The sequence below is a fragment of the Hemitrygon akajei genome, chromosome 5, assembly GCF_048418815.1.
Source record: "Hemitrygon akajei chromosome 5, sHemAka1.3, whole genome shotgun sequence".
Lineage (NCBI taxonomy): Eukaryota > Metazoa > Chordata > Chondrichthyes > Myliobatiformes > Dasyatidae > Hemitrygon > Hemitrygon akajei.
This window is the reverse complement of record NC_133128.1, coordinates 164,373,715-164,397,765: the sequence shown is the minus strand read 5'-3', so window position 1 is coordinate 164,397,765 and position 24,051 is coordinate 164,373,715. Positions and strand designations below refer to the sequence as shown.

At 38.3% G+C, this 24,051-nt stretch overlaps 1 protein-coding gene across 2 annotated transcripts in view; it reads left to right on the top strand.

The window, feature by feature from the left end:
* Positions 1 to 2,488: 2,488 nt before the first annotated feature.
* dnajc10 (DnaJ (Hsp40) homolog, subfamily C, member 10) overlaps positions 2,489 to 24,051 on the top strand; it is a 53,806-nt gene continuing 32,243 nt past the window's right edge. Inside the window, exons 1-9 of one of the 2 annotated variants that reach the window (XM_073047062.1) lie at positions 2,489 to 2,593; positions 10,570 to 10,945; positions 18,446 to 18,608; positions 18,880 to 18,930; positions 20,177 to 20,259; positions 20,372 to 20,503; positions 20,943 to 21,036; positions 21,688 to 21,765; positions 22,941 to 22,984. In XM_073047062.1, the coding sequence (XP_072903163.1) occupies positions 10,727 to 10,945; positions 18,446 to 18,608; positions 18,880 to 18,930; positions 20,177 to 20,259; positions 20,372 to 20,503; positions 20,943 to 21,036; positions 21,688 to 21,765; positions 22,941 to 22,984 (864 nt within the window). In that variant the 5' untranslated portion in view covers positions 2,489 to 2,593; positions 10,570 to 10,726. Of the gene's footprint in view, positions 2,594 to 4,291; positions 4,310 to 10,569; positions 10,946 to 18,445; positions 18,609 to 18,879; positions 18,931 to 20,176; positions 20,260 to 20,371; positions 20,504 to 20,942; positions 21,037 to 21,687; positions 21,766 to 22,940; positions 22,985 to 24,051 lie in introns of those variants that run through there. The other variant, XM_073047063.1, reaches the window with a different exon arrangement.

The following is a 24,051-nucleotide window of genomic DNA, read 5'->3' as shown; positions in this document are numbered from 1 at the left end:
GTGTGTTTTCCTCAATGTCTAGTCCACTACTAAGTCCTCACTCAACATTAAAGGAAATCTAAAAGCAGATAGTTCTTGGATAACAAACAGGTTCCATTTTTTACAGACATCCTTGATTATGTCTATTTGTCAGAAAATATACATAAATCATTCAATATGGTAATCACAACTCCTCCACATTGTAATGAATAGTCTCAAGAATATGCAATACTCCAAATAAGCAATTACCAAAAGTAGGTACGATCTCCAGAAAGCCATTTCACAGGCAAAGTGGTAATTCCAGACTAAACTTGAATCAACGAATAATGCTCGACAGTTGTGGCAGGTCTTGAGTACTAACACCTCTTATAAGATTTAATTAAGCAACTTAGGTGACAGCAGGGCTTTTTTTTCCAGATGTGCTCAATGTCTGTTATGCTTGCTTTCTCTGTCAAAGCATGGAGGAACCAACACAAACACCCACAGCCCCAGATGATCCTATGATTTCAGTCTCTGAAGGCTGCACGAGCAGCCTTCAGGAGGGTTAACCCACAAAAAGTAACCAGCCCAGACAGGGTTCCTGGCCAAGGATTAAAGACCTGTGCTGATCAACTGGCTGGAGTTTTCACTGAGATCTTTAACCTCTCGCTTCAGCAGTCAAAGGTACCCACCTGCCACAAACAGGCTTCAATCATACCGGTGCCCAAGAAAAACATGGTGACCTACTCCAATGACGATCATCCAGAAGCACTTGCATCCACGGTGATGAAGTGTTTTGAGAGGTTGGTGATGAAACTCTGCCTGAGAAGTGACTTGGATTTGCTCCAATTTGCCTGTCAGAGCAACAGATCCACAGCAGATGCCACCTCATTGGCTTTTCAATCAACCCAAGAACATCTGGACAGCAAAGGTATGAACATCAGGATGCTCTTTATCAATTACAGTTCAGCATTCAATACCACCATCCCCTCAAAACTAATCAATAAGTTCCAAGATCTTGGCCTCTGTACCTCCTTATGCAATTGGATCCTAGATTTCCTCACTTACAGACCCCAGTCAGTTCAGATTGGGAACAATATCTGTTCCATGTTCACCTTCAGCACAGGTGCACCCACAAGGCTGTGTGCTTAGTCTCCTGCTCTACTCGCTTTATACTTATGGCTGTGTAGCTAAACACAGCTCCAACACCCTTTTCAAATTTGACGACACCACTGTCGTAGGCCAGATCTAAGTGGTAATGAACAGCAGATAGGTAAGAAAATGAAAATCTGGCCGAGTGGCGCCATAACAACATTCTCTTACTCAATGTCAGCAAGATCAAGGAGCTGATTATTGACTTCAGGAGAAAGAAACCAGAGTAATTATGAACAGAGCACGGCAGCACCTCTACTTCCTTAGGAGTTTGTGAAGATTCAACATGACATCTACAACTTTGATAAAATTCTATGGATGTGTAGTGGAGAGTATATTGACTGGCTGCATCACAGCCTGGTATGGAAATACCAATGCACTTTAAGAGAAAGTTCTATAAGTAGTGGATAAGGCTCGGTCCACCATGGGTAAACCCCTCCCCACCACTGAGTGCATCTACATGAAATGTTGTCACAGGAAAGCAGCATCCATCATCAAGGACACCCACCACCCATGTTCTCTTCCTGCCGCTGCCAATGGGAAGGTGGTTCAGGAGCCACAGGACTCACACCACCAGGTTCAGGAAGTTACTACCCCTCAACCATCAGGTTCTTGAACCAAAGGGGATAACTCAACTTGACTTACCCCATTATTGAAATGTTCTCACTTTCAAGGACTCTTAATCTCATGTTCTCAATATTTATTTATTTTTGTATTTCCCAGTTTGTTGTCGTTTGCACTCTGGTTGAATGCCCGAATTGGTGTGGCCTTTCATTGATTCTGTTGTGGTTATTATTCAAATAGATTTCTATAGATGTCTTTGAGTATGCTCATGGTTGTATATGATGACATATATGTACTTTGATAAACTTACTTCGAACTTTTAACATAGCCAGGAAAATAGTTCGTAGGAACGAAAGCATATACATAAATTAGATTTCTGAATTGTATATCATGAGTTAATTCGTAGGTACACGTTGCACTTCGGTTAACACAGTCCAATTTGTATGCAAATTGTTTCTGCATTTCCTGTATAGCTACACCTAGAAATACATGAACGGCTGCAAGACACTTGTAAAGTTTTTAAGAGGAAATGGGAGTAGTTGGATATAAAAAGAGATTTTCTTTCATCGGCAAGTAGGTTCTGCCCCTCGACTCATTCTTCCTCTTCCGACAGGTGCGATCAGTATTTGCGTGGGTGACACGTCCCGCACCAGTTGTCAGTGAGAGCGGTTGCACCGACCTGCAGCTGTGCGCCATGAGGCGAGTCCGGCCCCCGCCCGCGCCGGCTCCTGGCGCCCAACCATTGGCCGAGTGGCCGACAGGCACCGCCTCCCTCCACGTGGCGGTCGGCGGTGGGCTGACGTCACTGCGTGTCCTGGAAATGCGTCCGGCGTCCGGCGTCCGGCTGGCTGGCTGCGAGTGTAGCGGCTGGATGCGTCCGGGGAAAGCGGATCCGAGCGGCGAGCGGGCAGGCTGGCGGGTGAGTGCCGTCTCCCATTGTCTAGACACTTATAGCTGGTCTGTACCTTTAGAGGGGGGCGAGAGGGCGTACTGTTCTTTTTGATCGCGGCGTCTTCCCCCGGGTGGTGCAGGGGGATCAGCGCTGCCGGAGGCCGGCGGTGTGAGCCGCTTCACCAGGACTGCTGTCACCCGGCATCGCTGACATAGTAACAGAAACATGCTCGGGACACTTCGCGGGCCGGATGGCAACTGAGTTGGTTCCTCAGTTCAGTCACCTTTCATCACAACTTGGGTCGATGGGGCTCATTCAGTAAGCTGAGTGATGATTGTGTAAGGTATCAACACAGAACTGGTTCATGCTGCTTCCTCTCAGAGACATGGAACAGTGCAGCACGGGAACAGGCCCTTCGCCCCGGAATGTCTGTTTTGAGCATAATACTAAATTAAACTAATTTCTTTTGCATCTACGTGATCCGTATCTATTTCCCTGTGTAGAAGCTTCTTGAACGCCTCGATCATTCTTTACTTCCCGTGCCACCTCTGGCAGCATGTTCCAGACACCTGCTACGCTTTGTGTGTGGGGGGTGGGGGGAGAGGAAGAAAACTTGTCCTCGCACATCCCTTTAAACTTTCTCTCACCTCAAAGCTACATCCTCTAGTAGTTGACACTTGTACTCTGGAAGATAAGATTCTGGCTGCCAGCCCTATTTATGCCTTTCCTAATAACTTCTATCAAGCCTTTGATACTGCAGAGGAGACAATCCAAGTTTATCTAACCTTGTAGCTAATACCTTCCAGGCAGCATCATTGTAAAGCTCTTCTGACCACCCAGGACATGCCCTCTTCTCAATTGTTGCCATCAGGAAGGAGGTACAGAAGCCTGAAGGCACATACTCAGTGGTTCAAGAAAGGCTTCTTCCCCTCTGCCATCCAATTTCTAAATGGACGTTGAACCCATGAATACGACATTACTTTGTTTTTACTATCTAAGTTACATATATATATACTTTAATTTAGTTTTTTTTCCTATATTTATCATGTATTGCATTGTACTTCTGCTGCAAAGTTAACAAATTTCTGGACATTTGCCGGTGATATTGAACTTGATTCTTATTCTGAACCCTCTCTTCCCATAATGGGCTGACCAGAGCTGCAGGACTCTAAAGTCTACTATATAAATGAGAACCTCTGTACTTTCCTTCAGATACACATCCAGCCTCCAGTTAAGTGTGTCTACCCTTCACTTCAACCACGTTCCATGATAATGAGTTTAATCATTCTACCTCTTTTTTGCAAAGAACTTTGCAGGCAGAATGTGAGTACTGGTTCCAAATGTTTGGCCCTTATATGGCTCTGCTGAAGTGTCATCATTTTGTAAAGACAGTCATTTGCTAGCTGTCTTACATTGATCAGAGTTAATTCTGTTCTTTGCAACAAGTCGATGCACAAAGGTTATCCACCCCTTTTGGATACTGGTGGAGAATTATGAGAGGAAACAAGCTGGATGGAATTCTTGGTAAAAAGAAATCTAAGAAACAAATGGAAATGAAATAGAGAAGTAAGATAGTGATTGACATTTGGCCTTGAAGTTATCATAATGTCATCGCTCGGTCCCAGAGCTGGAAAAGGTGCCAAGAAAGATCGGGAAATCCTGTTTCTGACTCTTATTGGTATTTCTATTTTCTTTCCTTTCCCCAGATAAAAATCGTTGTCATGGGTTTCAGATAACCTAATTGTAAGTCATTAAATGTTTTTCAGTACCGTATCTGATACTTGATTCCCTTTTTTTTTGCTCCTCCTCCACAAGTCTTAAAGAGTACGCATCTTGTCTGAATTTATCCTGACATAGGATCTCTACATAAAATACTAATTTTTTAGTCACTGGACTTCTCAAAAAACTTGCTTTATTAATTTTTTTAAAAATGTGTAACAATGTAAAGAGCTGGTGTCCGTTGGCATAGATAACAGTTAAATTGTGGATTCTGCTTTTGAACCCAGAAGCCCAGCATATTTTGATATTAGTTGTTAATGCTTGGAAATTTACATGTAATATTGCAAACATTAGCTCTGTGAATGTGGGTGCTTCAGGAAAGTACACATTTTTTATGCCTACTTTAACAGTTCATTGGGTTAGCAGTTGTACAGTCTATAGAATATTTCATGAATGTCACATTAGATGAACTCACTGCTTTTTTTGTTAAACGTTTTTGTTAAAGTTGCATCTATAGAAGCCAGTGAGCCCGCAGCCATTGCAATGTAATCTGGTAAAACTGTTTTACTCTGTGTATCAGCTATTGTTGAGTTGATAGCCCTTTTGCCTCTGCTTGAAGGTTGTTGGGCTTTTTATTTTTATGTTTTAGGATCTTCAGTATACAGTCAACTGTTCATCCTCAGTTGCTCTTGATGGTGGTTCCTAGTCTTCATGAACTATGAGTCATTCTAATGACAGACCTCCCAGTAGACTGTTGCAGAACGAGCTGCGGGAGTTAGATCCAGCAATCGTGAAAGATCGGTGAAAGACAGGATGTATGCATCGTGGGTAGGGAACCATGAGGGCATAAAGTTTCTATGCACCTGCTGCCTGTTGTCCAAGCCAGTAACATTAGCAGTGGTGGTGGATTTTGGGCACTATTAGAGTAGCCTGGATGAGTAAATAACAGTGCATTTTATAAATGACAACTGCAGCCGTCGTGTGCTGATGATGCTTAGAATAGGTATTTGGGCTGTTGATGGAGCGCCAAGCTAATAAACTAGCTTATCTAGGATGGAGTGAAACTTAGAATTGTTGGACATGAGCACATTCCATCATATTCCCAACTTGGGCATCATAAATGGCGAACAGGCCTTGCTGTCAGGAGGCATATTGTAGCATACCAATCTCTGACCTACTCTTGTAATTCATGGCATTTATATGGCTGGTCCAATCGAGCTTGTGATTATTATGACCCTTCTGTCTCCCCGCCAGTGGGGGATCTGGCCATGGAAATGTCATTAAATGCCTAGTGCTATCTTCTTAACTGGATGCCCAGCTCTTTTTGGAGATTGCCTTTGGCAGTCACTTTGACGGTGTCTTTGTCAATTGCCTCTGTTGTTTTGGTCTTGTTCCATGTAGGCAAGAGCTGCTTCATTTACTGAGGAACTGTGAATGAAATTGAACATTCTTAATTCAAACTTCTGATGGCAAAAAGATCATTGAAGTAGCTGAAGGCATTGGACACTACTTTGAAGAACTCTCCCATTAAGATCTTGGCATTTTAATCTTTGATTCAGTTAATCCAAAAAATACCAAACTGTGTTTGTCCTTAAATTTAGATTCTACCTTGTGAAAATATTTTCCCTCTCTGTTCAGCTTGTTCATTTATAGTACTAGTGTTTTTCCCTTTAGAGTTGTGGTGAGCTGCTAGCTTGAATAACTTGTAGAAATTATGTACTGCAGCTACTGTGTACCTGTGGTTGAGGGATGGGATGCATCAGTGAGTTTCTTTGTCCAGCATTATATCGAGTTTCTAGTGTCATATTATGCAGATAGTAGTACTGAACTGAGATGATGAATTGAACATCTCATATAGTAATTTAAATCATAAATAAAGCTCATTTTTCCACATGAATTTGATTAGATACCCACAGTAAGATAAAATGCAGACAATGTTTTCATTTGGGAATTGAAGTCTTGATAAGTTTATAAACATGAGAAAGTCTGCAGATGCACTGCAGGGAGTGGTGCAGGCAGCCAGCGCATCTGTGAATGTGAGCTTTTCCTCTATTCAGGACATTTATAGCAGCAGGTGCATGAAAAGGGCTTGGTGGATCATTAGGGACTCCAACCACCCCAACCACAAACTGGTTCAGCTGCTTCCGTCTGACAAAAGGTGCCGCAGCATTAAAGCCAGGACCAACATGCTACGAGACCGCTTCTTGCACCAGGCCATCAGATTTATCGATACACGTTGATCTGATTGCATACCTGACTCCACATATGTGTATGCAAAACAATTATGCACACAGTCTTGGTGTTTGGGCAATATTCTCCCATATTTTTTTTCCTTATTGCTTGTACAAATTGACAGAGATGCAACATAAAGATTTTTATTCCCTCATGTTGTGAGATAGATGTAAGAAATAAAATTCTAACTCTTGAATCTAAATGCTGGAAATCCAAAGCAACATGCACAAAATGCAGGAGAAACTCAGCAGGCCAGGCAACATCTATGGAGATGAATAAATAGTTAACATTTCAGGCTGAGATTCTTCTTCAGGACCTTTGGTCCTGAAACGTTGACTCTGTTTATTCATTTCCATAGATGCTGCCTGTCTTGCTGAGTTCCTCCAGAATTTTGTGTTGCTTTTGATAATTTTATGTTTGCGGTAATCAATGTAGTTCAGTAGTTTGCAGTATCAATGGATTCTGTTCAGTGCTTATTATCCAGCCTTACTTTAATAATTTAGGTAACATTGTCTAAATGCTTTGTGTACATTTAACATTTGTATTGAATTGCACAACATTTTTGTTAAATAAACTAATGCATTCAACTCATTACTTTCATAGTGAACTTTTTTACTTAAAGAACATGGGCATGTCTGCCAGGTCCAGCATTTATTATCGGTTTCCAATAATCCTTCAAATTACTGATTTTCCCGAGTTTTATTGAGTATTTCATAATCCATTGTCTAGGAAATGTTTTCGTTGTAGTATCCTAAAGCATTGTGTGTTTTATTTTATGTTAAAAATTATCTTAAGTTGCGTTGTAAAATACCAATTTAAAAAAAGGTACTCGGATATTTAAATGTTATCCTCCTGTATAAAGCCAATTATTTTAGTTTCATCTTTTTAATTGCTCCATACAATATCTGTTGTACCATGAGGGCAAAAGTGTGTTGTCAGTGAAAGTCAACAAGTCGTATCTAAATAAGTTGAATATAACTACCATAAAATTACTTGATAACCTGTGAACAATGGGGAATCATTTTTGCAGAACCTTCCTGGAATAAAGTCTTCAATAGAATATGTTACACATTCTGAAGTAGTTAGTAACTAGATTTTCACCTCCACTCCCACCACAAGCACTAATTTTGAAATTTGAATTCCCAAACTGATATGTAGAGCTCCATTTAGAATTCTGTCTTTTATTATTCCAATAGCTTAACTTCAAAAGAAAGGAGTGTCAATTCTTTGTTTCACATTTAAGCTTATTTACTCTGCAGAATTACTCTGTGTAGTTTCAGATTTGTCCTGGGAGAAAGACACAGGAAACAAAATGGAATTGCATTTCCCAGTTTCTCTTGAAACTCTGGTAAATCTGATCAATAAATGAAGCTGGAACACAATTTAGTCCAATTTATTTACAAAAATAAACAGGCTATCTGTTAGTGTGTTGTATTTACTGTATTATGACACCATTGCGTCTTGCAGAAACTATTTGCTGTCATTCACCTTCTCACTGGCAAAATGATTTCAATTGACCATTTTGTATATCCTGGTCAGTATGCCAAATAATCAAGATCACAAATTCTGATCAATTATTGCAGTACTGTTTGTAGGAATTGGTTGCCACTCTACCTGTATTGCCTGAAAGACTACAGTGACTGCTATATTGGCTGCAAGCCAGTGTGGGGCATTCAACTCTGGTCACGTCTAACAGAAGAATCCAGCTTGACGCATTCTTCCAGCCAAGGTTCTTTAGTGTCCTGCATGACGGTGAAAATGCTGTCAGCACTACATAAGCTCCCTGTTTGAAATCAGTAATCATGGGGAGTACTAGGCTTGTCTCCAGCTACTTTCATCCCTAAATAGAATATAACATGTTTTAAAATTGAACTATAGACTGCCACTTTTGCAATCATAGGGTTATTGTGGGCCATCTGGCCAGACTCTTGTTCTTCTAAATGTCATAGAGAAGTTCAGCACAGAAACAGGCCCTTCAGCCCATCTAGTCCATGCCAAATCCATTAAAACTGCCTATTTCCAACAACCTGCACTGGTACCATAGCCCTTCATATCCCTACTATCTATGTACCTATCCAAACTTCTCTTAAATGTTGAAAACGAGCTCACATGGACCACTTGTGTTGGCAGCTCATTCCACACTCTCACAACCCTCTAAGTGAAGAAATTTCGCCTCATGTTCCCCTTAAATTTCTTATCTTTCACCCTTGAGCTATGGCCTCTGGTTGTAGTCCCACCCGACCTCAGTGGAAAAAGCCTGCCTGCACTTACCCTGTCAATACCCCTAATAATTTTGTATACCTCTATCAAATCTCCTCTCACTCTTCTACATTCTAAAGAATACAGTCCTAACCTATTCAATTTTTTCCTGCAACTCAAGTCTTCCAGACCCGACAATATTATTGTAAATTTTCTGTGCACACTTTCAACCTTGTTTGCATTTTTCCTGTAGGTAGGTGACTAAAACTGCACACAATTCATGAAATTAGGCCTCATCAACATCTTGTGCAACTTCAACATACCATCCCATCTTCTGTACTCGTACATTAATTTATAAAGGCCAGTGTGCTAAAAGCTTTCTTTATGACCGTATCTACCTGTGATGCCACTTTCAGTGAATTATGTACCTGTATTCCCAGATCTCTTTGTTGTACCTCACTCTTCAGTGCCCTACCAAGGAGTGATATATCCAGATCTGTATATAGTTGTAACACCATTTAAACCCTGTTATATGCCCCATCTGTACATTTAAAAACTGGAATTTTGTTCATTATTTCCGGTATCATTTAGACAGTTGTGTCATTATCAGATTCAACACTGGTGGCTTGAATTGCTGACATCAAAACTCATTTGCTGTCACTGAATTTATTATTTAATATATTAATATATCTTTATTTTCACCTCTACTGCTCACAACATCATTGATAGTCAAATTCAGGAGCATCTTGAAACTTTCTCTGTAGTGTTAATTGTATTGGATTTCATCAATGATCTACAGTCCAATTAGAAGTATTGGTGTAAAAATTATTTTACTGCCACATTAACTATTCAATTATTGTGGTTGTTTTACAGAATATATGCAAGCAACACTGGACTTAACCAATTAGGTCAAAGATCACACTCGATGATGTTGTGTTTAAAATTTCCTCATCAACCTTTATCATAATCCAAATATCATAGCAGTCACTAACATTATATTGATAAACACATTGCTTTCCTTCATTTTTTTCCCATTCTCCACAGTAGAAGTAGTAGTGCAATCACTCAAGTTGAGTGTGATGTTCTCCTAAGGGTCGTCTATTGGTGGGTCCTCAGGTGGCCGTAGAGGCCAATTCGAGATTCTGATGCAGTGTGGGCAAGAGTAAGTGCCTGCTGCAGTTAGTGGTCTTTGGTTGTTCATTCTCTTCTTTCACTGCTGCCGCTTGTTCTCTGTGGCACAGTAGACATTGTTTTCATCTAGCAAGGCTCTCTTCTGAACAGATTTCCTCCAGGTATATCTTCACAGTATGATTATACCCTGATAGGTGATGTAAAACATTTAAAGACTAGTGTTCATCTATGTTGATGCTTTTCTGTCACAAGCAGGATCTTTGACTGATATTTTTTTCTGCCCCATTGTTTGGAGGGACTGATCCAAAGACAATATCGTAAGATACAGTTGGTTAAGTATGGGCAGTAGTTGAACTGGGAATTTTCTAGAGCACATTGCTGACATGGACAACAAATAGTTGAACAAACAATTTAAAACTCCAAACATTATTTTCATTTTCAATACTACATAATACAACTGACTGAATATTGTGTGACGGGGTAGTGGAGAGGAAAGAAAGCAATCAGTCCATTTACTATCTAACTGCAGAACTGATTATATAGGTTGAATCCCATCTTTATAAAGACTGATGAGAAAATGTTAAAGCTGCTGTTCCAATCTGTCCTTTTTGACATAGAAGTCTATAGTAAGTTTATTGTGCTAATATGTAATTTCTTTGTTTCTTGTAATTGCTCTCTCCAAAGTATGTGAAGGATATAAATGCATTTTTTTTTGCTTGCAGATTACTTGAAGACGTCTTGAAAACCTACTGTTAAAACTTGATGATATTGGTACTATTCTAAACGAAGATCAAGAACGATGCCATTAATTTATCAAAACTCTTCCAGTACCAGAGTTATACAACAACCATAAAGTGAACTGGAACCTTATTCTTCAAAATGGATCGTTTTAATCTCATATTTCATGATTCAAAGAGCTGTAAACAATCTTCAAACAAAGTAGTTCTGTTTCTCTTAATTATAACAGCATTAGCAGTTCTGGTGTGCACTGATGGAGACTACTATAAATTGCTTGGAGTATCTAAAAGTGCAACTAATCAACAGATAAGGCAAGCATTTAAGAAGCTTGCACTCACAATGCATCCTGATAAAAATCCAGTAAGTGGGATGGTTTTGATCCATGGCTTCAAATATAGTGTGAGAGATATCTTGTGCTGGATCAAATATACGGCTAAGGAAGAAATGATCTATCAGTTCAGCACTAAAAGAAAATGCAGTGTAATACACAATGATATATCCCCAGTTTCTTAAGCAATTTAATGTACCTAGATTGAAATGAGTGCTTTGCTCTTGAACTATAAAGTCACTATATTTCATGCTAGCAACAAGTTACCCTTATTTGACACCGACTTACCTGGTAAGTCTCTACTCAACATTTGTAGTTCCCCAGTATCAACTTTTGTCAAAGTGTTGACTGATCCTCACTGCCTGTGAAACAGCTGGAGAAAAACTTTGCCCAACCTTCAGAAAATATTAAAATTCAAACAATTAAAAGTCAAAAAATTAAATTTAAAGCAAACTAAAATATCTGAAAATGACAGAACAACATTTTAATTAAATGTACTGCCCAAACTATGCAGCCTCCTTTTGTTACTCGTAGCCATTCCTCTCTGTTTTAGCTCATTTAGAAACTGCTCAGATCCTAACTGGAGGTGTTCTTTTAGGCAGGTTCCCAACTTCCAAGTGCTGAAGAATTGTCACAGTTGCCAAAACTTTCCTAGATCATAATATTCTGATATCAAAAGTCTAGAGACAGCCACGTTAAATTTGGCTAATAACTGTATTTTACACATTAGCTATAAAATGAATGTTTTAAAATTCCCCATATTCTATCCAAGATGAAGGCACATGTACCCTAAATGACATCATCATGATGTGATCTATCCATTTAGAGAACTATCAACATGCCATGCATACAAGCTGAAAAGGACTTTTACTTGCCATTTGGCTTGTAAAGGTTAAGTGTCTCAAGAGGTTTTCGTATTCTTTGGTATGAGTGAGTAGCTTGAGGATCTCCAGGTGAATTGCTATACCATCTCATAGTCCTTTCAAGCTTCAGGATCTCCAGGTGAATTGGTATACCATCTCATAGTTCTTTCAAGCTTCAGGATCTCCAGGTGAATTGGTATACCATCTCATAGTTCTTTCAAGCTTCAGGATCTCCAGGTGAATTGGTATACCATCTCATAGTTCTTTCAAGCTTCAGGATCTCCAGGTGAATTGGTATACCATCTCATAGTTCTTTCAAGCTTCAGGATCTCCAGGTGAATTGGTATACCATCTCATAGTTCTTTCAAGCTTCAGGATCTCCAGGTGAATTGGTATACCATCTCATAGTTCTTTCAAGCTTCAGGATCTCCAGGTGAATTGGTATACCATCTCATAGTTCTTACAAGCTTCAGGATCTCCAGGTGAATTGGTATACCATCTCATAGTCCTTTCAAGCTTCAGGATCTCCAGGTGAATTGGTATACCATCTCATAGTTCTTTCAAGCTTCAGGATCTCCAGGTGAATTGGTATACTATCTCATTGTCCTTTCAAGCTTCAGGATCTCCAGGTGAATTGGTATACCATCTCATAGTCCTTTCAAGCTTCAGGATCTGCTTCTCTTACTATATCTGCTATAACATGATTCCTCCTTTCTGGATTATTTGGAGTCAAAGTTGATATGTCTTTCACTGCCAATCCTGAAACTAGATGTTACTCTTGACGCCTCAAGTCCAAACAATTCTGTCAATTTTCTAACAGATTGCTTCTGTGGAAGTCTGAAGGTTCTCGACAGCTGGGTCAGAGCTTGAATGCTATCTGCTCCTACAAAATGTAGCCAAGCAATCATAAGGCTTCCAACCCAGATAAGATCAATGCCTTCTATGCTTGTTTTGACTGTCAAAATATACAGAGACCTTCACAAACTCTCACAGCCCCCAATGACTCTATGATTTCAGTATCTGAGACTGACATGAGAGCATCCTTCAGGAGGGTGAAGCCACAGAAAGCATCTGACCCAGACAGGGTACCTGAGTGAGTACTAAAGACCTGTGTTAAATCAACTGGCTGGAGTTTTCGCCTAATAATTTTTAACCTCCTGCCTCAGCAGGCTTCAATTATACCAGTGCCTAAGAAGAACATGGTAACATGCCTCAACGACTATCATCCAGTAGCACCTACATCAAAAATGATGAAGAGGTTGGTGATGAAACATAACTCTTTTTTGAGAATTGACTTGGATCCATTCCAATTTGCCTACCATCACAACAGGTCAACAGTAGATACCTTTTCATTGGTTCTTTGCTCAACCCAGGAACGATTTGATTCTGAAGGTGCATACATCAGGATGTTTGTCACTGACTATAGCTCAGCATTCAGTACTGTCATCCCCTCAAAACTAACCAATCTAGACCTTGGCCTCAATACCTCTATGCAACCAGATCCTCTATTTCCTCACTGGCAGACCCCAGTCAATTCGAATTGGCAACAACATCTCCAACACAATCTCTATCAGCACAGGTGCACCACAAGGCTGTGCTAAGCCCCCTGCTCGATACTTATGACTGTGAGGCTAAGCACAGCTCCAGTGCCATATTTACATTTGCTGATGATGCCACTGTCGTTGGCCAAGTCAACAGTGATAATGTTTCAGTTTATTGGAGGAAGATTGAAAATCTGGCTGAGTGGTGGGTGCCACAGCAACAATCATTCACTTAATGTCAGCAAGACCAAGAAGCTGATTATTGACTTAAGAAGGAGGAAACCGGAGGTTCATGAGCCAGATCTCTCGAAGAGGATCAGCAACTTTAACTTCCTCGGTGTTATCATTTAAGTGCCGTTATGGAAAAAGCATGGCAGTGCCTCTTTTATTAAATTTTTGAAGAAATTCAGCATGATATCTAAAATGTTGACAAAGTCCTATAGATGTGTGCTGAAGAATATATTGACTGGTTGCATCATGGTTTGATATGGAAACATTATTGCACTTGAATGGAAAATTTGACAATAGATATTGGATATGGCCACATCCATCACTGGTAAAGTCCTCCCCACTATTGAGTCCATTTATAGGGAGCGCTGTCACAGGAAAACAGCATCCATCATCAAGGATCCCATCCTGCTGTAATCAGGAAGAATGTATTGGAGACTTGAGACTTGAGACTATGTTCATGAATAGTTATTGCTGGTCAACCATCAGGCTTTTGAACTAGTGAGGATAACTTCACTTGCTCCATCACTCCAGCATTTTATGGATGTTGGTCTCTCCATCACTGATCTGTCGCCACAACCTATGAACTCATTTTGAAGAACCCTTCATCTTGTGTTTTCTACTGCTTATTTATTATTATATTTGTATAATTTGTTCTCCTGTGCACTTTGGTTGTTTGTCTTTTTCGGTGCAGTCTGCTTCTATCATGTTTCTTGTATTTGCTGTGAATGCCCACAACAAAGTGAATATGAGAGTTGTATATGGTGACATATATGTACTCTGTATTGTGACCTCAGTCTCTCTAAACCTTCTCCTTTTTTCCTTTAAGATCCACATTTGTCAAGCTTTTATCACCTGCCAACCTATAGCATAAACAGTTTGCTTTGCTATTACAGTTGGGATGGTACAGTAGTGTGAATATTTGTTTCATCTGTTGCTGTTTACATACTCTAGACCTATGTCCAAATCTAATTGACATACTTCTTAACACAGCTAGAGCCAGACACTGCAATCTCTCTTTCTCTCTGGGCTTTTCAACCATCTTGCTATGTTCTGCTTTGCTGTCAGTTATTCTCTTCAACAGAGAAGTGTTCTATGTTTACCTTGCCAAGTTTATGTATTCCTTCATTTTCAAGATGATCAATATCCTACACTAAAGACTCATCTGCTAAGGTTCAACTGACTCTGAATGGATATTCCCAGTTATTCTGATTTCAGTTCCATTTTCTGAAAGCTCTATTCCATTCAGAAGTCTCTGTGTCTTTTCTGGTGCCTCCTCTCCTGAACGATCTTCAGATTGAATATATTTTTGCTTCTGACCAATGTCTTTGGTCCAAGTTCTTCACCTTCAGTTTGTTCAGAGATTTGACATAATGCACCAATTTTGTTTGTTGCTGTTTCATCAGCTTTCTGCATTGTTATTTCCGTCACCACAAGTGCTAACCATTTGATCAACTGTATCTCTTAGTACCTGAGATGACAAGACTACTATCAGCTGCATTCTCATCTTTATCAAGTGCCTTAAATAAATTCCTATTGCTACTAAAGGGAAGAGCAATGTATCTACTTTTGACCTTATTACCTTGTTATCCCATTTCTGTGTCTGCAACTACGTACTTCGCTTTCAAACTCAATAAATGCAATACCTTATTTCTCGATTATCTCCAGTAGCCGGTATGTTCATGTCAATGATTTCTTCGAAAACCTCTTGAGGATTTTATACAACAGATTGTTAATGAACTGTGCTCCATAATCTAGTTTTCTCTGAGAAGAATAGTTCCACTTTGCCAATTCTTTTCGTGTCTCATCAGCGTGCTTCCATTGCAATCAGTGATCTTTGCATTTCTTCAGCCTCAAAGTCTGCATGACCAGACTTCCAGTTGGTTACTATTCTGCTGACTATTACTGATTTCTTAAGGGAAATAAAGTGTTCAGTACCTCTTTCAATGCTGTGAACTTCTTCCATTTGTTCAAATACCACACAGGTAATAAAAGCCCAGGATCTCATTTTTCTGAATTTTATTCATATTTAGTTCTTTTCATGGGGATTCTATTCTTTGCATAGTATTTTGCAGTCGAAGTACTTTCCCAACTTTTAATAGCTTGCAAAAAAACTAGTAATTATGAATACTTATCCTGATATTCAATTGATGATCCATAATCAAAGATATCCAGCTAAGACTCAAAATACATTCTCACACTTGTAGTTTAGGTCTACAGTAGCAAGTGTCATTCCAGTTATTTGACAATCTGCTGTTGTGTTCACTTGCCTTGGGTGTATATTTACATTGACAATAGTTTTTTTGTTTCTTAAACCCATTTGGATTGTCCACTGCGATTGTTGGTCAGATATTGTAAGCACACCTTTTCACTAATCTCTCTATCTGCATCTATTTGGGATACTTGTGGTAGCTGCCATCTGAATTTACTCTCTTCTGTTCCTTATCTTCATCCTGAAAGTTAGTGTTTTATCCCTCAACCTGCAAGCAGATGCAATGTGCAAGTGCACTAAACACTTGGTCATTAAAGGGTCAAATAAGGGAGTAAATCACAATTCTGTGGATCATTGTTGGAATGTCTTAGAAGAACTGGCTCCTAGATATTGACTGTTCCATGCTATTCTGTCCCGTGGCACTGAGTAAAGTGCTCTCATTATTTCCTTCTCATTCCATGGATGTAGGTATTTGGCACAGTGTTAAAATGTCCATTGAGTAATTTTGTTCAACAGAATTCCTCAATTGAATTACGGTAACTTTATTTCTTACATCCTTCACATGCATGAGGAGTAAAAATCTTTACGTTACATCTCCATCTAAATGTGAAATTTATAGTAAATTGATTAATAAAAATAATAGCTGCACCAGACCTTTGCATTTTCTAAATTTAAAACACTTCACAATCTTTAGTGATTGAGGATTGTAATGATCATTCAGTTTTTAAATTACTTCTCATGAGACATCCTGGCATTTAGAGGATTAAGCAGATCCAAGAGTATTTGCTACACTTATGATTTGACATCTGTCAGCAGAATTGTTGCCTTCCTCTCCCCAACTTTTGATTGTGAAGTGGGGCATCTTACCTACCCATGCATATGAAAATATCCCCATCCTTTCCTTGTGTCGGATGAATGTTTCAGAAGCTCTGTTTTAAGGGCCCTGAACTTACATTGTAGACCTTTGACAATGCAGCCTCTCTGAGCTGACTCGTACTCTTTCCTACTGTTGCTGGTGAACTTCATGCCTGTCCCTCTACCAAACAATGCCTTCCACTGCCGTTATCCGTCTTGTTTTGTGTTGCTTTAGTTCACCATGTGCCAAAGGATTCCTTTGCATTTGTAGTTCTGCAAACTCAAGCCATGTTAAGTGCAATATAGTTTTTTGTTGGCTTTGTTTCTTTTCAAGGCTGGTAGTCGTGTGCTGCATTGAAGAGCCAGGACCAGTGATGTTCAAATTAGGGTATAGCTACACATTATCAGACAAGACATAAAACAAAGTTGTACTTGTACATACTGAATGGCATCATCATCATAAGATAAGCCTGCTTGAAGAAGCCCTCCCATATATACAGCACAGACTCACCAAGGGTCCAAAAGAGTACTGTACTGTCAAGAAAAGCTGAAGAAAGAATCATCACTTTGCTGCATGAATGTGCTTGAAATGCAAGCTCAGTGGCCCTTGCATGAGAAAATGCTGGTTCATCGCTGTCCTGATTAATCCAGACTCTTGGACCCTCTGCGACAGAATTAAATATCATCCTCATGTTACACAAAATTAATAACCTGCACTTTTTGGTAGACTGTCTATTGGAGAAACTGAATTAGTTATCATTTTCAAACCTGATGAATGCTTACCAGATCCACAATTGTTAGTCCCTAAATAATGTTCCCATCCTCCTTTAAATGAAAACAAACCTGGTTGTGCCCAGCCTTGGAACTAGACCTAACCCCAAGATGATTTGGACCTCATTGCAGTTTTGTTTTATTCATTCAGGGTTTGGAGTTGTTAGTGTGTCAGCATTTATTGCCCCTGAACTGAGAAAGCAGTTAAATATATCGGTTGGTATGAAGTCACAAATAGTCCAGACTGAGCAAGGATGCCAGACTGCAGGATGTGAGAGATGGATTTTATAACAGTCTAATTGTTCTGTTACATTGGCTATCTAAAATAAATAAATTATGTTTATTTAATGATATAAATTCAAATTTTCCAGCTGCCAGGGATGAACAGTTGAGAATTTCTGTTATGAATCCAGTTAGTTAACCATTCTCTGTTAAGTTATCAGAAAGACCAGCATTTGGCTTCTCTAAAACTCTGGTAACTGCCCTTCCTTCAGCTGAAAGGAAACCTTTATTACCTCAGGACTTAACCATAACTATTAGGTTTGCACCAAATCCTAATAATCCCCATGTTTGCTTGCCTACATTGGCTTTGAAATTGGCATCCATGTTTTCAAATCTCTGTATGGTCTTACCCCTCACTTCCCTAGTTATTTTCACAATATATGATGTTCCAAAAAATCTTAATTTCTCAAATTCTAGATTCTTGGTCACTCACTAATATTTATTTCTATTATGGTGACTGTTCCTTCAGCTTGCGCACTATCTTTGGACTCTATCCTTAAACCTCTACACTTCTTCTCCTTTTTTAAATACTAACAACCTGTTTCTTCAACTAAGCTTAGTTGCTATTCTCCTAATATCAACTTAAAGGGCTTAGCAGAAGATTACGTTGTGGTTAGGTCGATCAAAAGTAATGCGTGAGTAGAAGCTGTTTTATTAAATGAGCTCATTGCCTGGTCATATGATGTTTGCAGTTTTCAAAAGAAAAATTTAAATGCTGGATTTTCTCAAACAATCATTATTTCTGGAACAGTTGCATTTTTCACTTTCCTGTCTTGGTAGAATAATCCAGATGCACACGACAACTTTTTGAAAATAAATAGAGCATATGAAGTTTTAAAAGATGAGGATCTTCGAAAAAAGTATGACAAATATGGTGAGAAAGGCCTGCAAGATCACCAGGGTGGCCAGTACGAAAGCTGGAACTTCTATCGTTATGATTTTGGTAAGAAAATATATATTTTTTTTAATTTTTATAATGCTGTATCAGTTCTTCCAAAATATTTAAAAATGTTTTTTCAAGCAAGCATTACATGGAAGAAACTTTCCACTTTTATTGTGTATCTTCTATTTAATACTCATAGAATATTGATGTATTTGATGCCATTAATACTAAGATGACAGCATAATACGTTCAACCTTTTTGTTAGTTTAAATCAATAACTACAAATGGTATCTTAAATTTATTTTCTCCCATGCTCTTTTTTTTCTTTTAGGTATCTATGATGACGATGTTGAAATTATAACATTGGATAAAGAGGACTTTGGTATGTTAGTTATAGGAAATCAGTTGTAGAATAGAACCCATGTGGAAAGCTTTGTGCCTTATTTGTTATAATTGACTTTATTATATTAACTTCTGTGTAAACAGTATAATGTCTCTTGAGATCTGTTGCATATGCGCTTACCAGTTCTTCTCAACCAAATTTTAATGTTAGCTGTCCAACCTGTTTTGATTTGTTTGTAATGTCTTGGACTGTTTTTATCAATTTTTAATTTAATATATGATGTGATAAATTATTTCCAAAGTTGATAGGTTCGCCCTTCCTACTTTTCAATGCTGGAAAGCTAGCAGAAGTATTGAGAATAAAATCCATATTTTGTCACCATGAGTGCAACAAGCTGATCTGAAAATGCTGAAAACTTCCAGCAACAAATCATTCAGTACCCACAAAATAGACACAACCGAACAATTTTGATAATCAGACTTATTTGTATTCTCAAGTATCAACTAACCTGCTATAAGTTGCTGGAATTTGATGCCCACTTTTTAACCCTTATATTAATTATTTTCCAAAAAAACGATCATCGCTGAGGTAAGCTTTATAGCCTGTGACAGATTTCTAATAATGTCACCCTGTAAAATGCTTATTAGGAGATGCCATATTCAGATTAGCATGACTGAACTTCAAACTTGCTCTCAGCAACACACACAAGGTGCTGGAGGAACTCAGCAGGCCAGGCAGCTTTCTGACAGAGTCTGAAGAAGGGACCATTTACTCTTTTCCGTAGATGCTGCCTGGCCTGCTGAGTTCCTCCAACATTTTGTGTGTGTTGCTTGGATTTCCAGTATCTGTAGATTTTCTATTGTGTGTGGTTCAAACTTGCTTTCATGGGGAGGGGAATGGAAGCAACCAATTTACTAATTTGGTTTCTTAGACACAAACAAGTTTTACTTTCAGAATTTCTCTTTATGTACTATGGGGTATTTCTGGGTTTACTAATTCTCACAAACCTAATTTTTTAAAATAATTTGTTAACCTACAATAGTTTTTGAATATCTACATAAGTTAGCTTTTTATCATTGGACAAAATCAAAAATGTCTTTTTACATTTCCATCACTCATAAAACTTTAACAAGTATGAATACTTGCAGTGGTCTACCAAGAAGATATTGATCAAGCTGAAGTCTTTCTATTAATAAAGTTTAATACTCTGATATCTGACAATCTAAATACTGTAATTATTTTGATATAGATGAGTTTAATTGTGCTGCTTTGTTTTTCTTAATAGATGCTGCAGTTGCCTCTGGGGAGTTATGGTTTATAAACTTCTATTTCCCTCGGTGCTCGCACTGCCATGATCTGGCACCTACGGTATGTTTAATGCCATTGTGATCACACTTATTAAAATTAATGTCTTGAATCTTAAAATGTTCAATTTTCATAGTATGTCTATGTAAACTTTCATTATTTTTCCACTTCCCAGTGGAGAGAATTTGCCAAAGAGATGGATGGAGTAATCCACATAGGAGCAGTGAACTGTGGGGATAACAGGATGTTGTGTCGTTCCAAAGGAATCACCAGTTACCCAAGTTTATACATCTTTAAAGGAGAAGAGGTAAGAATTAAGCAATATTTTTCAACATGCTTTGGCATTTATCCAAGTTGATTAACTAAAACTGCTCTAGTTTGACCCATGTTAAAACATAAATCACGTTAATTTTATGTAGCAAAAACAAGTTTCAAGTATAAAGTTTAATTGTTTTGAGAAAATACTCGATGCATGATCTATAGTACTATGGTTAGGCTTGACAAACACGAGAAAATCTGCAGATGCTGAAAATCCTAAGCAAAACACACAAAATGCTGGAGGAACTCAGCAGGTCAGGCAGCATATATAGAAATGAATAAACAGTCGACGTTTTGAGCCGAGACCCTTTGGGATTGGTTAAGCTTGAGATTTTCTAACTATATTTCAGGGTGTATGAAAATAAAATGGATTTACTTGGAGTTATATCTTTAATTATTAGGCTAATTCTTAAAATGATATTCTTTAGAGTCCAGTGAAATATTTTGGAGAGCGCTCCAAGGAGGAACTTATTAAATTTGCTATGAAGTATGTCACGAGCCAAGTGACAGAATTATGGACAGGTAGGTACTTGATCTGACATAAAAAGAAAGCTAAACTATTTTTTAAAGTTCAAAATTAGTCCTGTGTATCCTTAAAATTGATTTTCTTCACCCTGCAAAGAATAGCTGAGGTCCATTATGTACAATACAGGCAACTCCCTCGTCTGGTATGGAATGGGGGGGGGGGGGAAATAGTGTGGGGTACTGCATTCAAAGACTATCTGTTTTCGTAACATAGCCACATAACTTCCATAAAGAAATGCAAATTAAAATTTTTGTTTATTTATGTTTAAACATGTTCTGTAAGAACAAATTTTATTCCGTGTGTCAAATTTTTCAGTGATTTGTGAGTTTTGTAAAGGACAATTTCCATTACCCAAATGTAAAGGTTGCCTGTATTTCTCTGATGTGACTAAATTTAGCCTTTTCAGCGGAGACTTTGTTATTTTTGTTGAAGCTTCTGGAAAAACTGAGGTTATTAGCGGTCTTGAGCTTCAGATAATGTTTTCAGGTCAGAATGCGATGATGCAAAATTTTTTACTCATTTATAAGTAGTAACCAACTAGACAAGGTAGTTGAATATGATAATTGCCACTCAGCTTTATCAACTAATTTTGAAATTTAGGAATGTTCAGTTTTGTTTTAATCATATCCTTAACTTCTTGTTGGTAGGAAATTTTGTAAGTGCTTTCAATTCAGCCTACTCTTCAGGGATCGGATGGCTGGTCACTTTCTGTGAAGAGATAGGAGGTAATAACAATGTTTCATGCTTCTGGATCTGTGGCTTGCTGGTACTGAATAATGGAATTGGGTATATTCAATTTATTTTCCTTTCACTTGATTTTTTTTGACTTCCTTTAAGTCCAGTATCTGAATTCTGATCATTATCATAACTGTACCACACACTAATCAGACCTTAAACTAGAAGGCAACAAACTGAGCACGATGATCGCAGCATGCATGACTATGAGAACGTGTATTGGCCGGTGGTGGGGGCTGGAAATCTCAAATCAAATACTGTGTCTTGAGCAGAGTTTGGTGCGGCATGAATGAAGAAAAGAAAAATATAGAAGAAAAAAAAGAAAAGTAAATATGGAATTGTTAAAATTGTACAAGGCATTGGTAAGGCCGAATTTGGAGTATTGTGTACAGTTCTAGTCACCGAATTATAGGAAAGATATCAGCAAAATAGAGAGAGTACGGAGAAGATTTACTAGAATGTTACCTGGGTTTCAGCACCTAAGTTACAGGGAAAGGCTGAACAAGTTGGGTCTTTATTCTTTGGAGCGTAGAAGGTTGAGGGGGGACTTGATAGAGGTATTTAAAATAATGAGGGGGATAGATCGAGTTGACGTGGATAGGCTTTTTCCATTGAGAGTAGGGGAGATTCAAACGAGAGGACATGAGTTGAGAGTTAGGGGGCAAAAGTTTAAGGGTAACACGAGGGGGAATTTCTTTACTCAGAGAGTGGTAGCTGTGTGGAATGAGCTTCCAGTAGAAGTGGTAGAGGCAGGTTCGGTATTGTCATTTAAAGTGAAATTGGATAGGTATATGGACAGGAAAGGAAGGGAGGGTTATGGGCTGAGTGCGGGCCAGTGGGACTAGGTGAGTGTAAGTGTTGGCACGGACTAGAAGGCCGAGATGGCCTGTTTCCGTGCTGTAATTGTTATGTGATTATATGGTTATATGGAATAAGTAGTGGAAGATGACATTAACGGCTTGGATGGACAAGTAAAGCAGAACTTTAAAGCACTTGAATACAACAGAGTGGTCTGAATAATTTAATGTGGAGGAGACCAATAATGTGTGGTTACACTAACTTGAGTTCTGCTGACAAGGTCTGGAAAGTAAAATGTTAAACCCATGTACTATTTACCACTGTCTACAGAGCGTTTATTATAACAAAGCCTCTTTTTGTATTTTAGATTGCTTGTCTTCACAGACGCAACTTAAGTTAGCTGGAATGCTGGTAAGTTTAGTGTTACAAAATTAATACTTGATATCCTATGTGCTCAACACATTTTTTATTCATCAATATTATTTAGGTTTTCTATTCATTGAAAGTATACTATTCTCAATTGCCTTTTAGAGTAATCAAATCTGTGGTTAATTTTAAAATAATCTTTATTAAAACTAATTTAGGTTAGTTCCCTTTCACGGTGATAAGTTCACTGTTTATTTTCCTGCAGATCAGCTGGAGAGAATTGTCAGTTTTCACTTCTGTTTTCTGTGCAGTGAATCTTACTGATAGTCTATTTAATTAACGTTAGGTGAAAACTAAATTAGTTTTACCATAAAATAGCATCTATCTCAATAGACTAGTAAGACTAATTTGTTTTAAACTTGTAGGTGAAGTGTGGCAGTAACCATTCATTAATAATACCTTCAGAAATGAAGGAGTCATATTCAATAAATATTTGTAGCAAAATGTGAACCTGAAGTTTGTATTTGTTGGACTTATAGTTAGTTAATTCCCAGTGCTTTTCCTCTGCTACCAATTTCATCCCATTTATTCTGTGAACAAATGAGTTACAGTTTTTTCATTCTTTATGGTTTATAAATGAAGAACCAGCAATTTTTTGTGTTTTGGTTTTCTATTGTGTCCTCATAAAATGTTTAGGTAAGTTCCAGTGAATGCTTTAAGAATATACGGTGAGCATTCTGTAGCTGAAAATGTTCATCTTTGTTGCTGCACTTAACCCTTGAAATGAAATTGTGGACTTTCATATTGTGGAAGGGTGTTAGCCTAAGTGAATGCCTTAGGGACAAGAAACAGAGTTGTCTGAAATCTTGCTGGATTTGGTTCAAATTAGATTTGAAGAATAGCTATATACCAGCCATTTCTGCTGTCTATTATTTGATTGAACTAAAAATTGATTAAAAAATTATAACTCCTGAGCAAGGTGGTATGTGTTAAATCACATTTTAGAATTTGTGTGGTATGTTTCAAATTGTATGATACAGATTTGTGTTAAATTTCCACACTGTGTATCAGTCAACAGACATGGTAGTTCCTCATATAGGAGGAAATAGCCC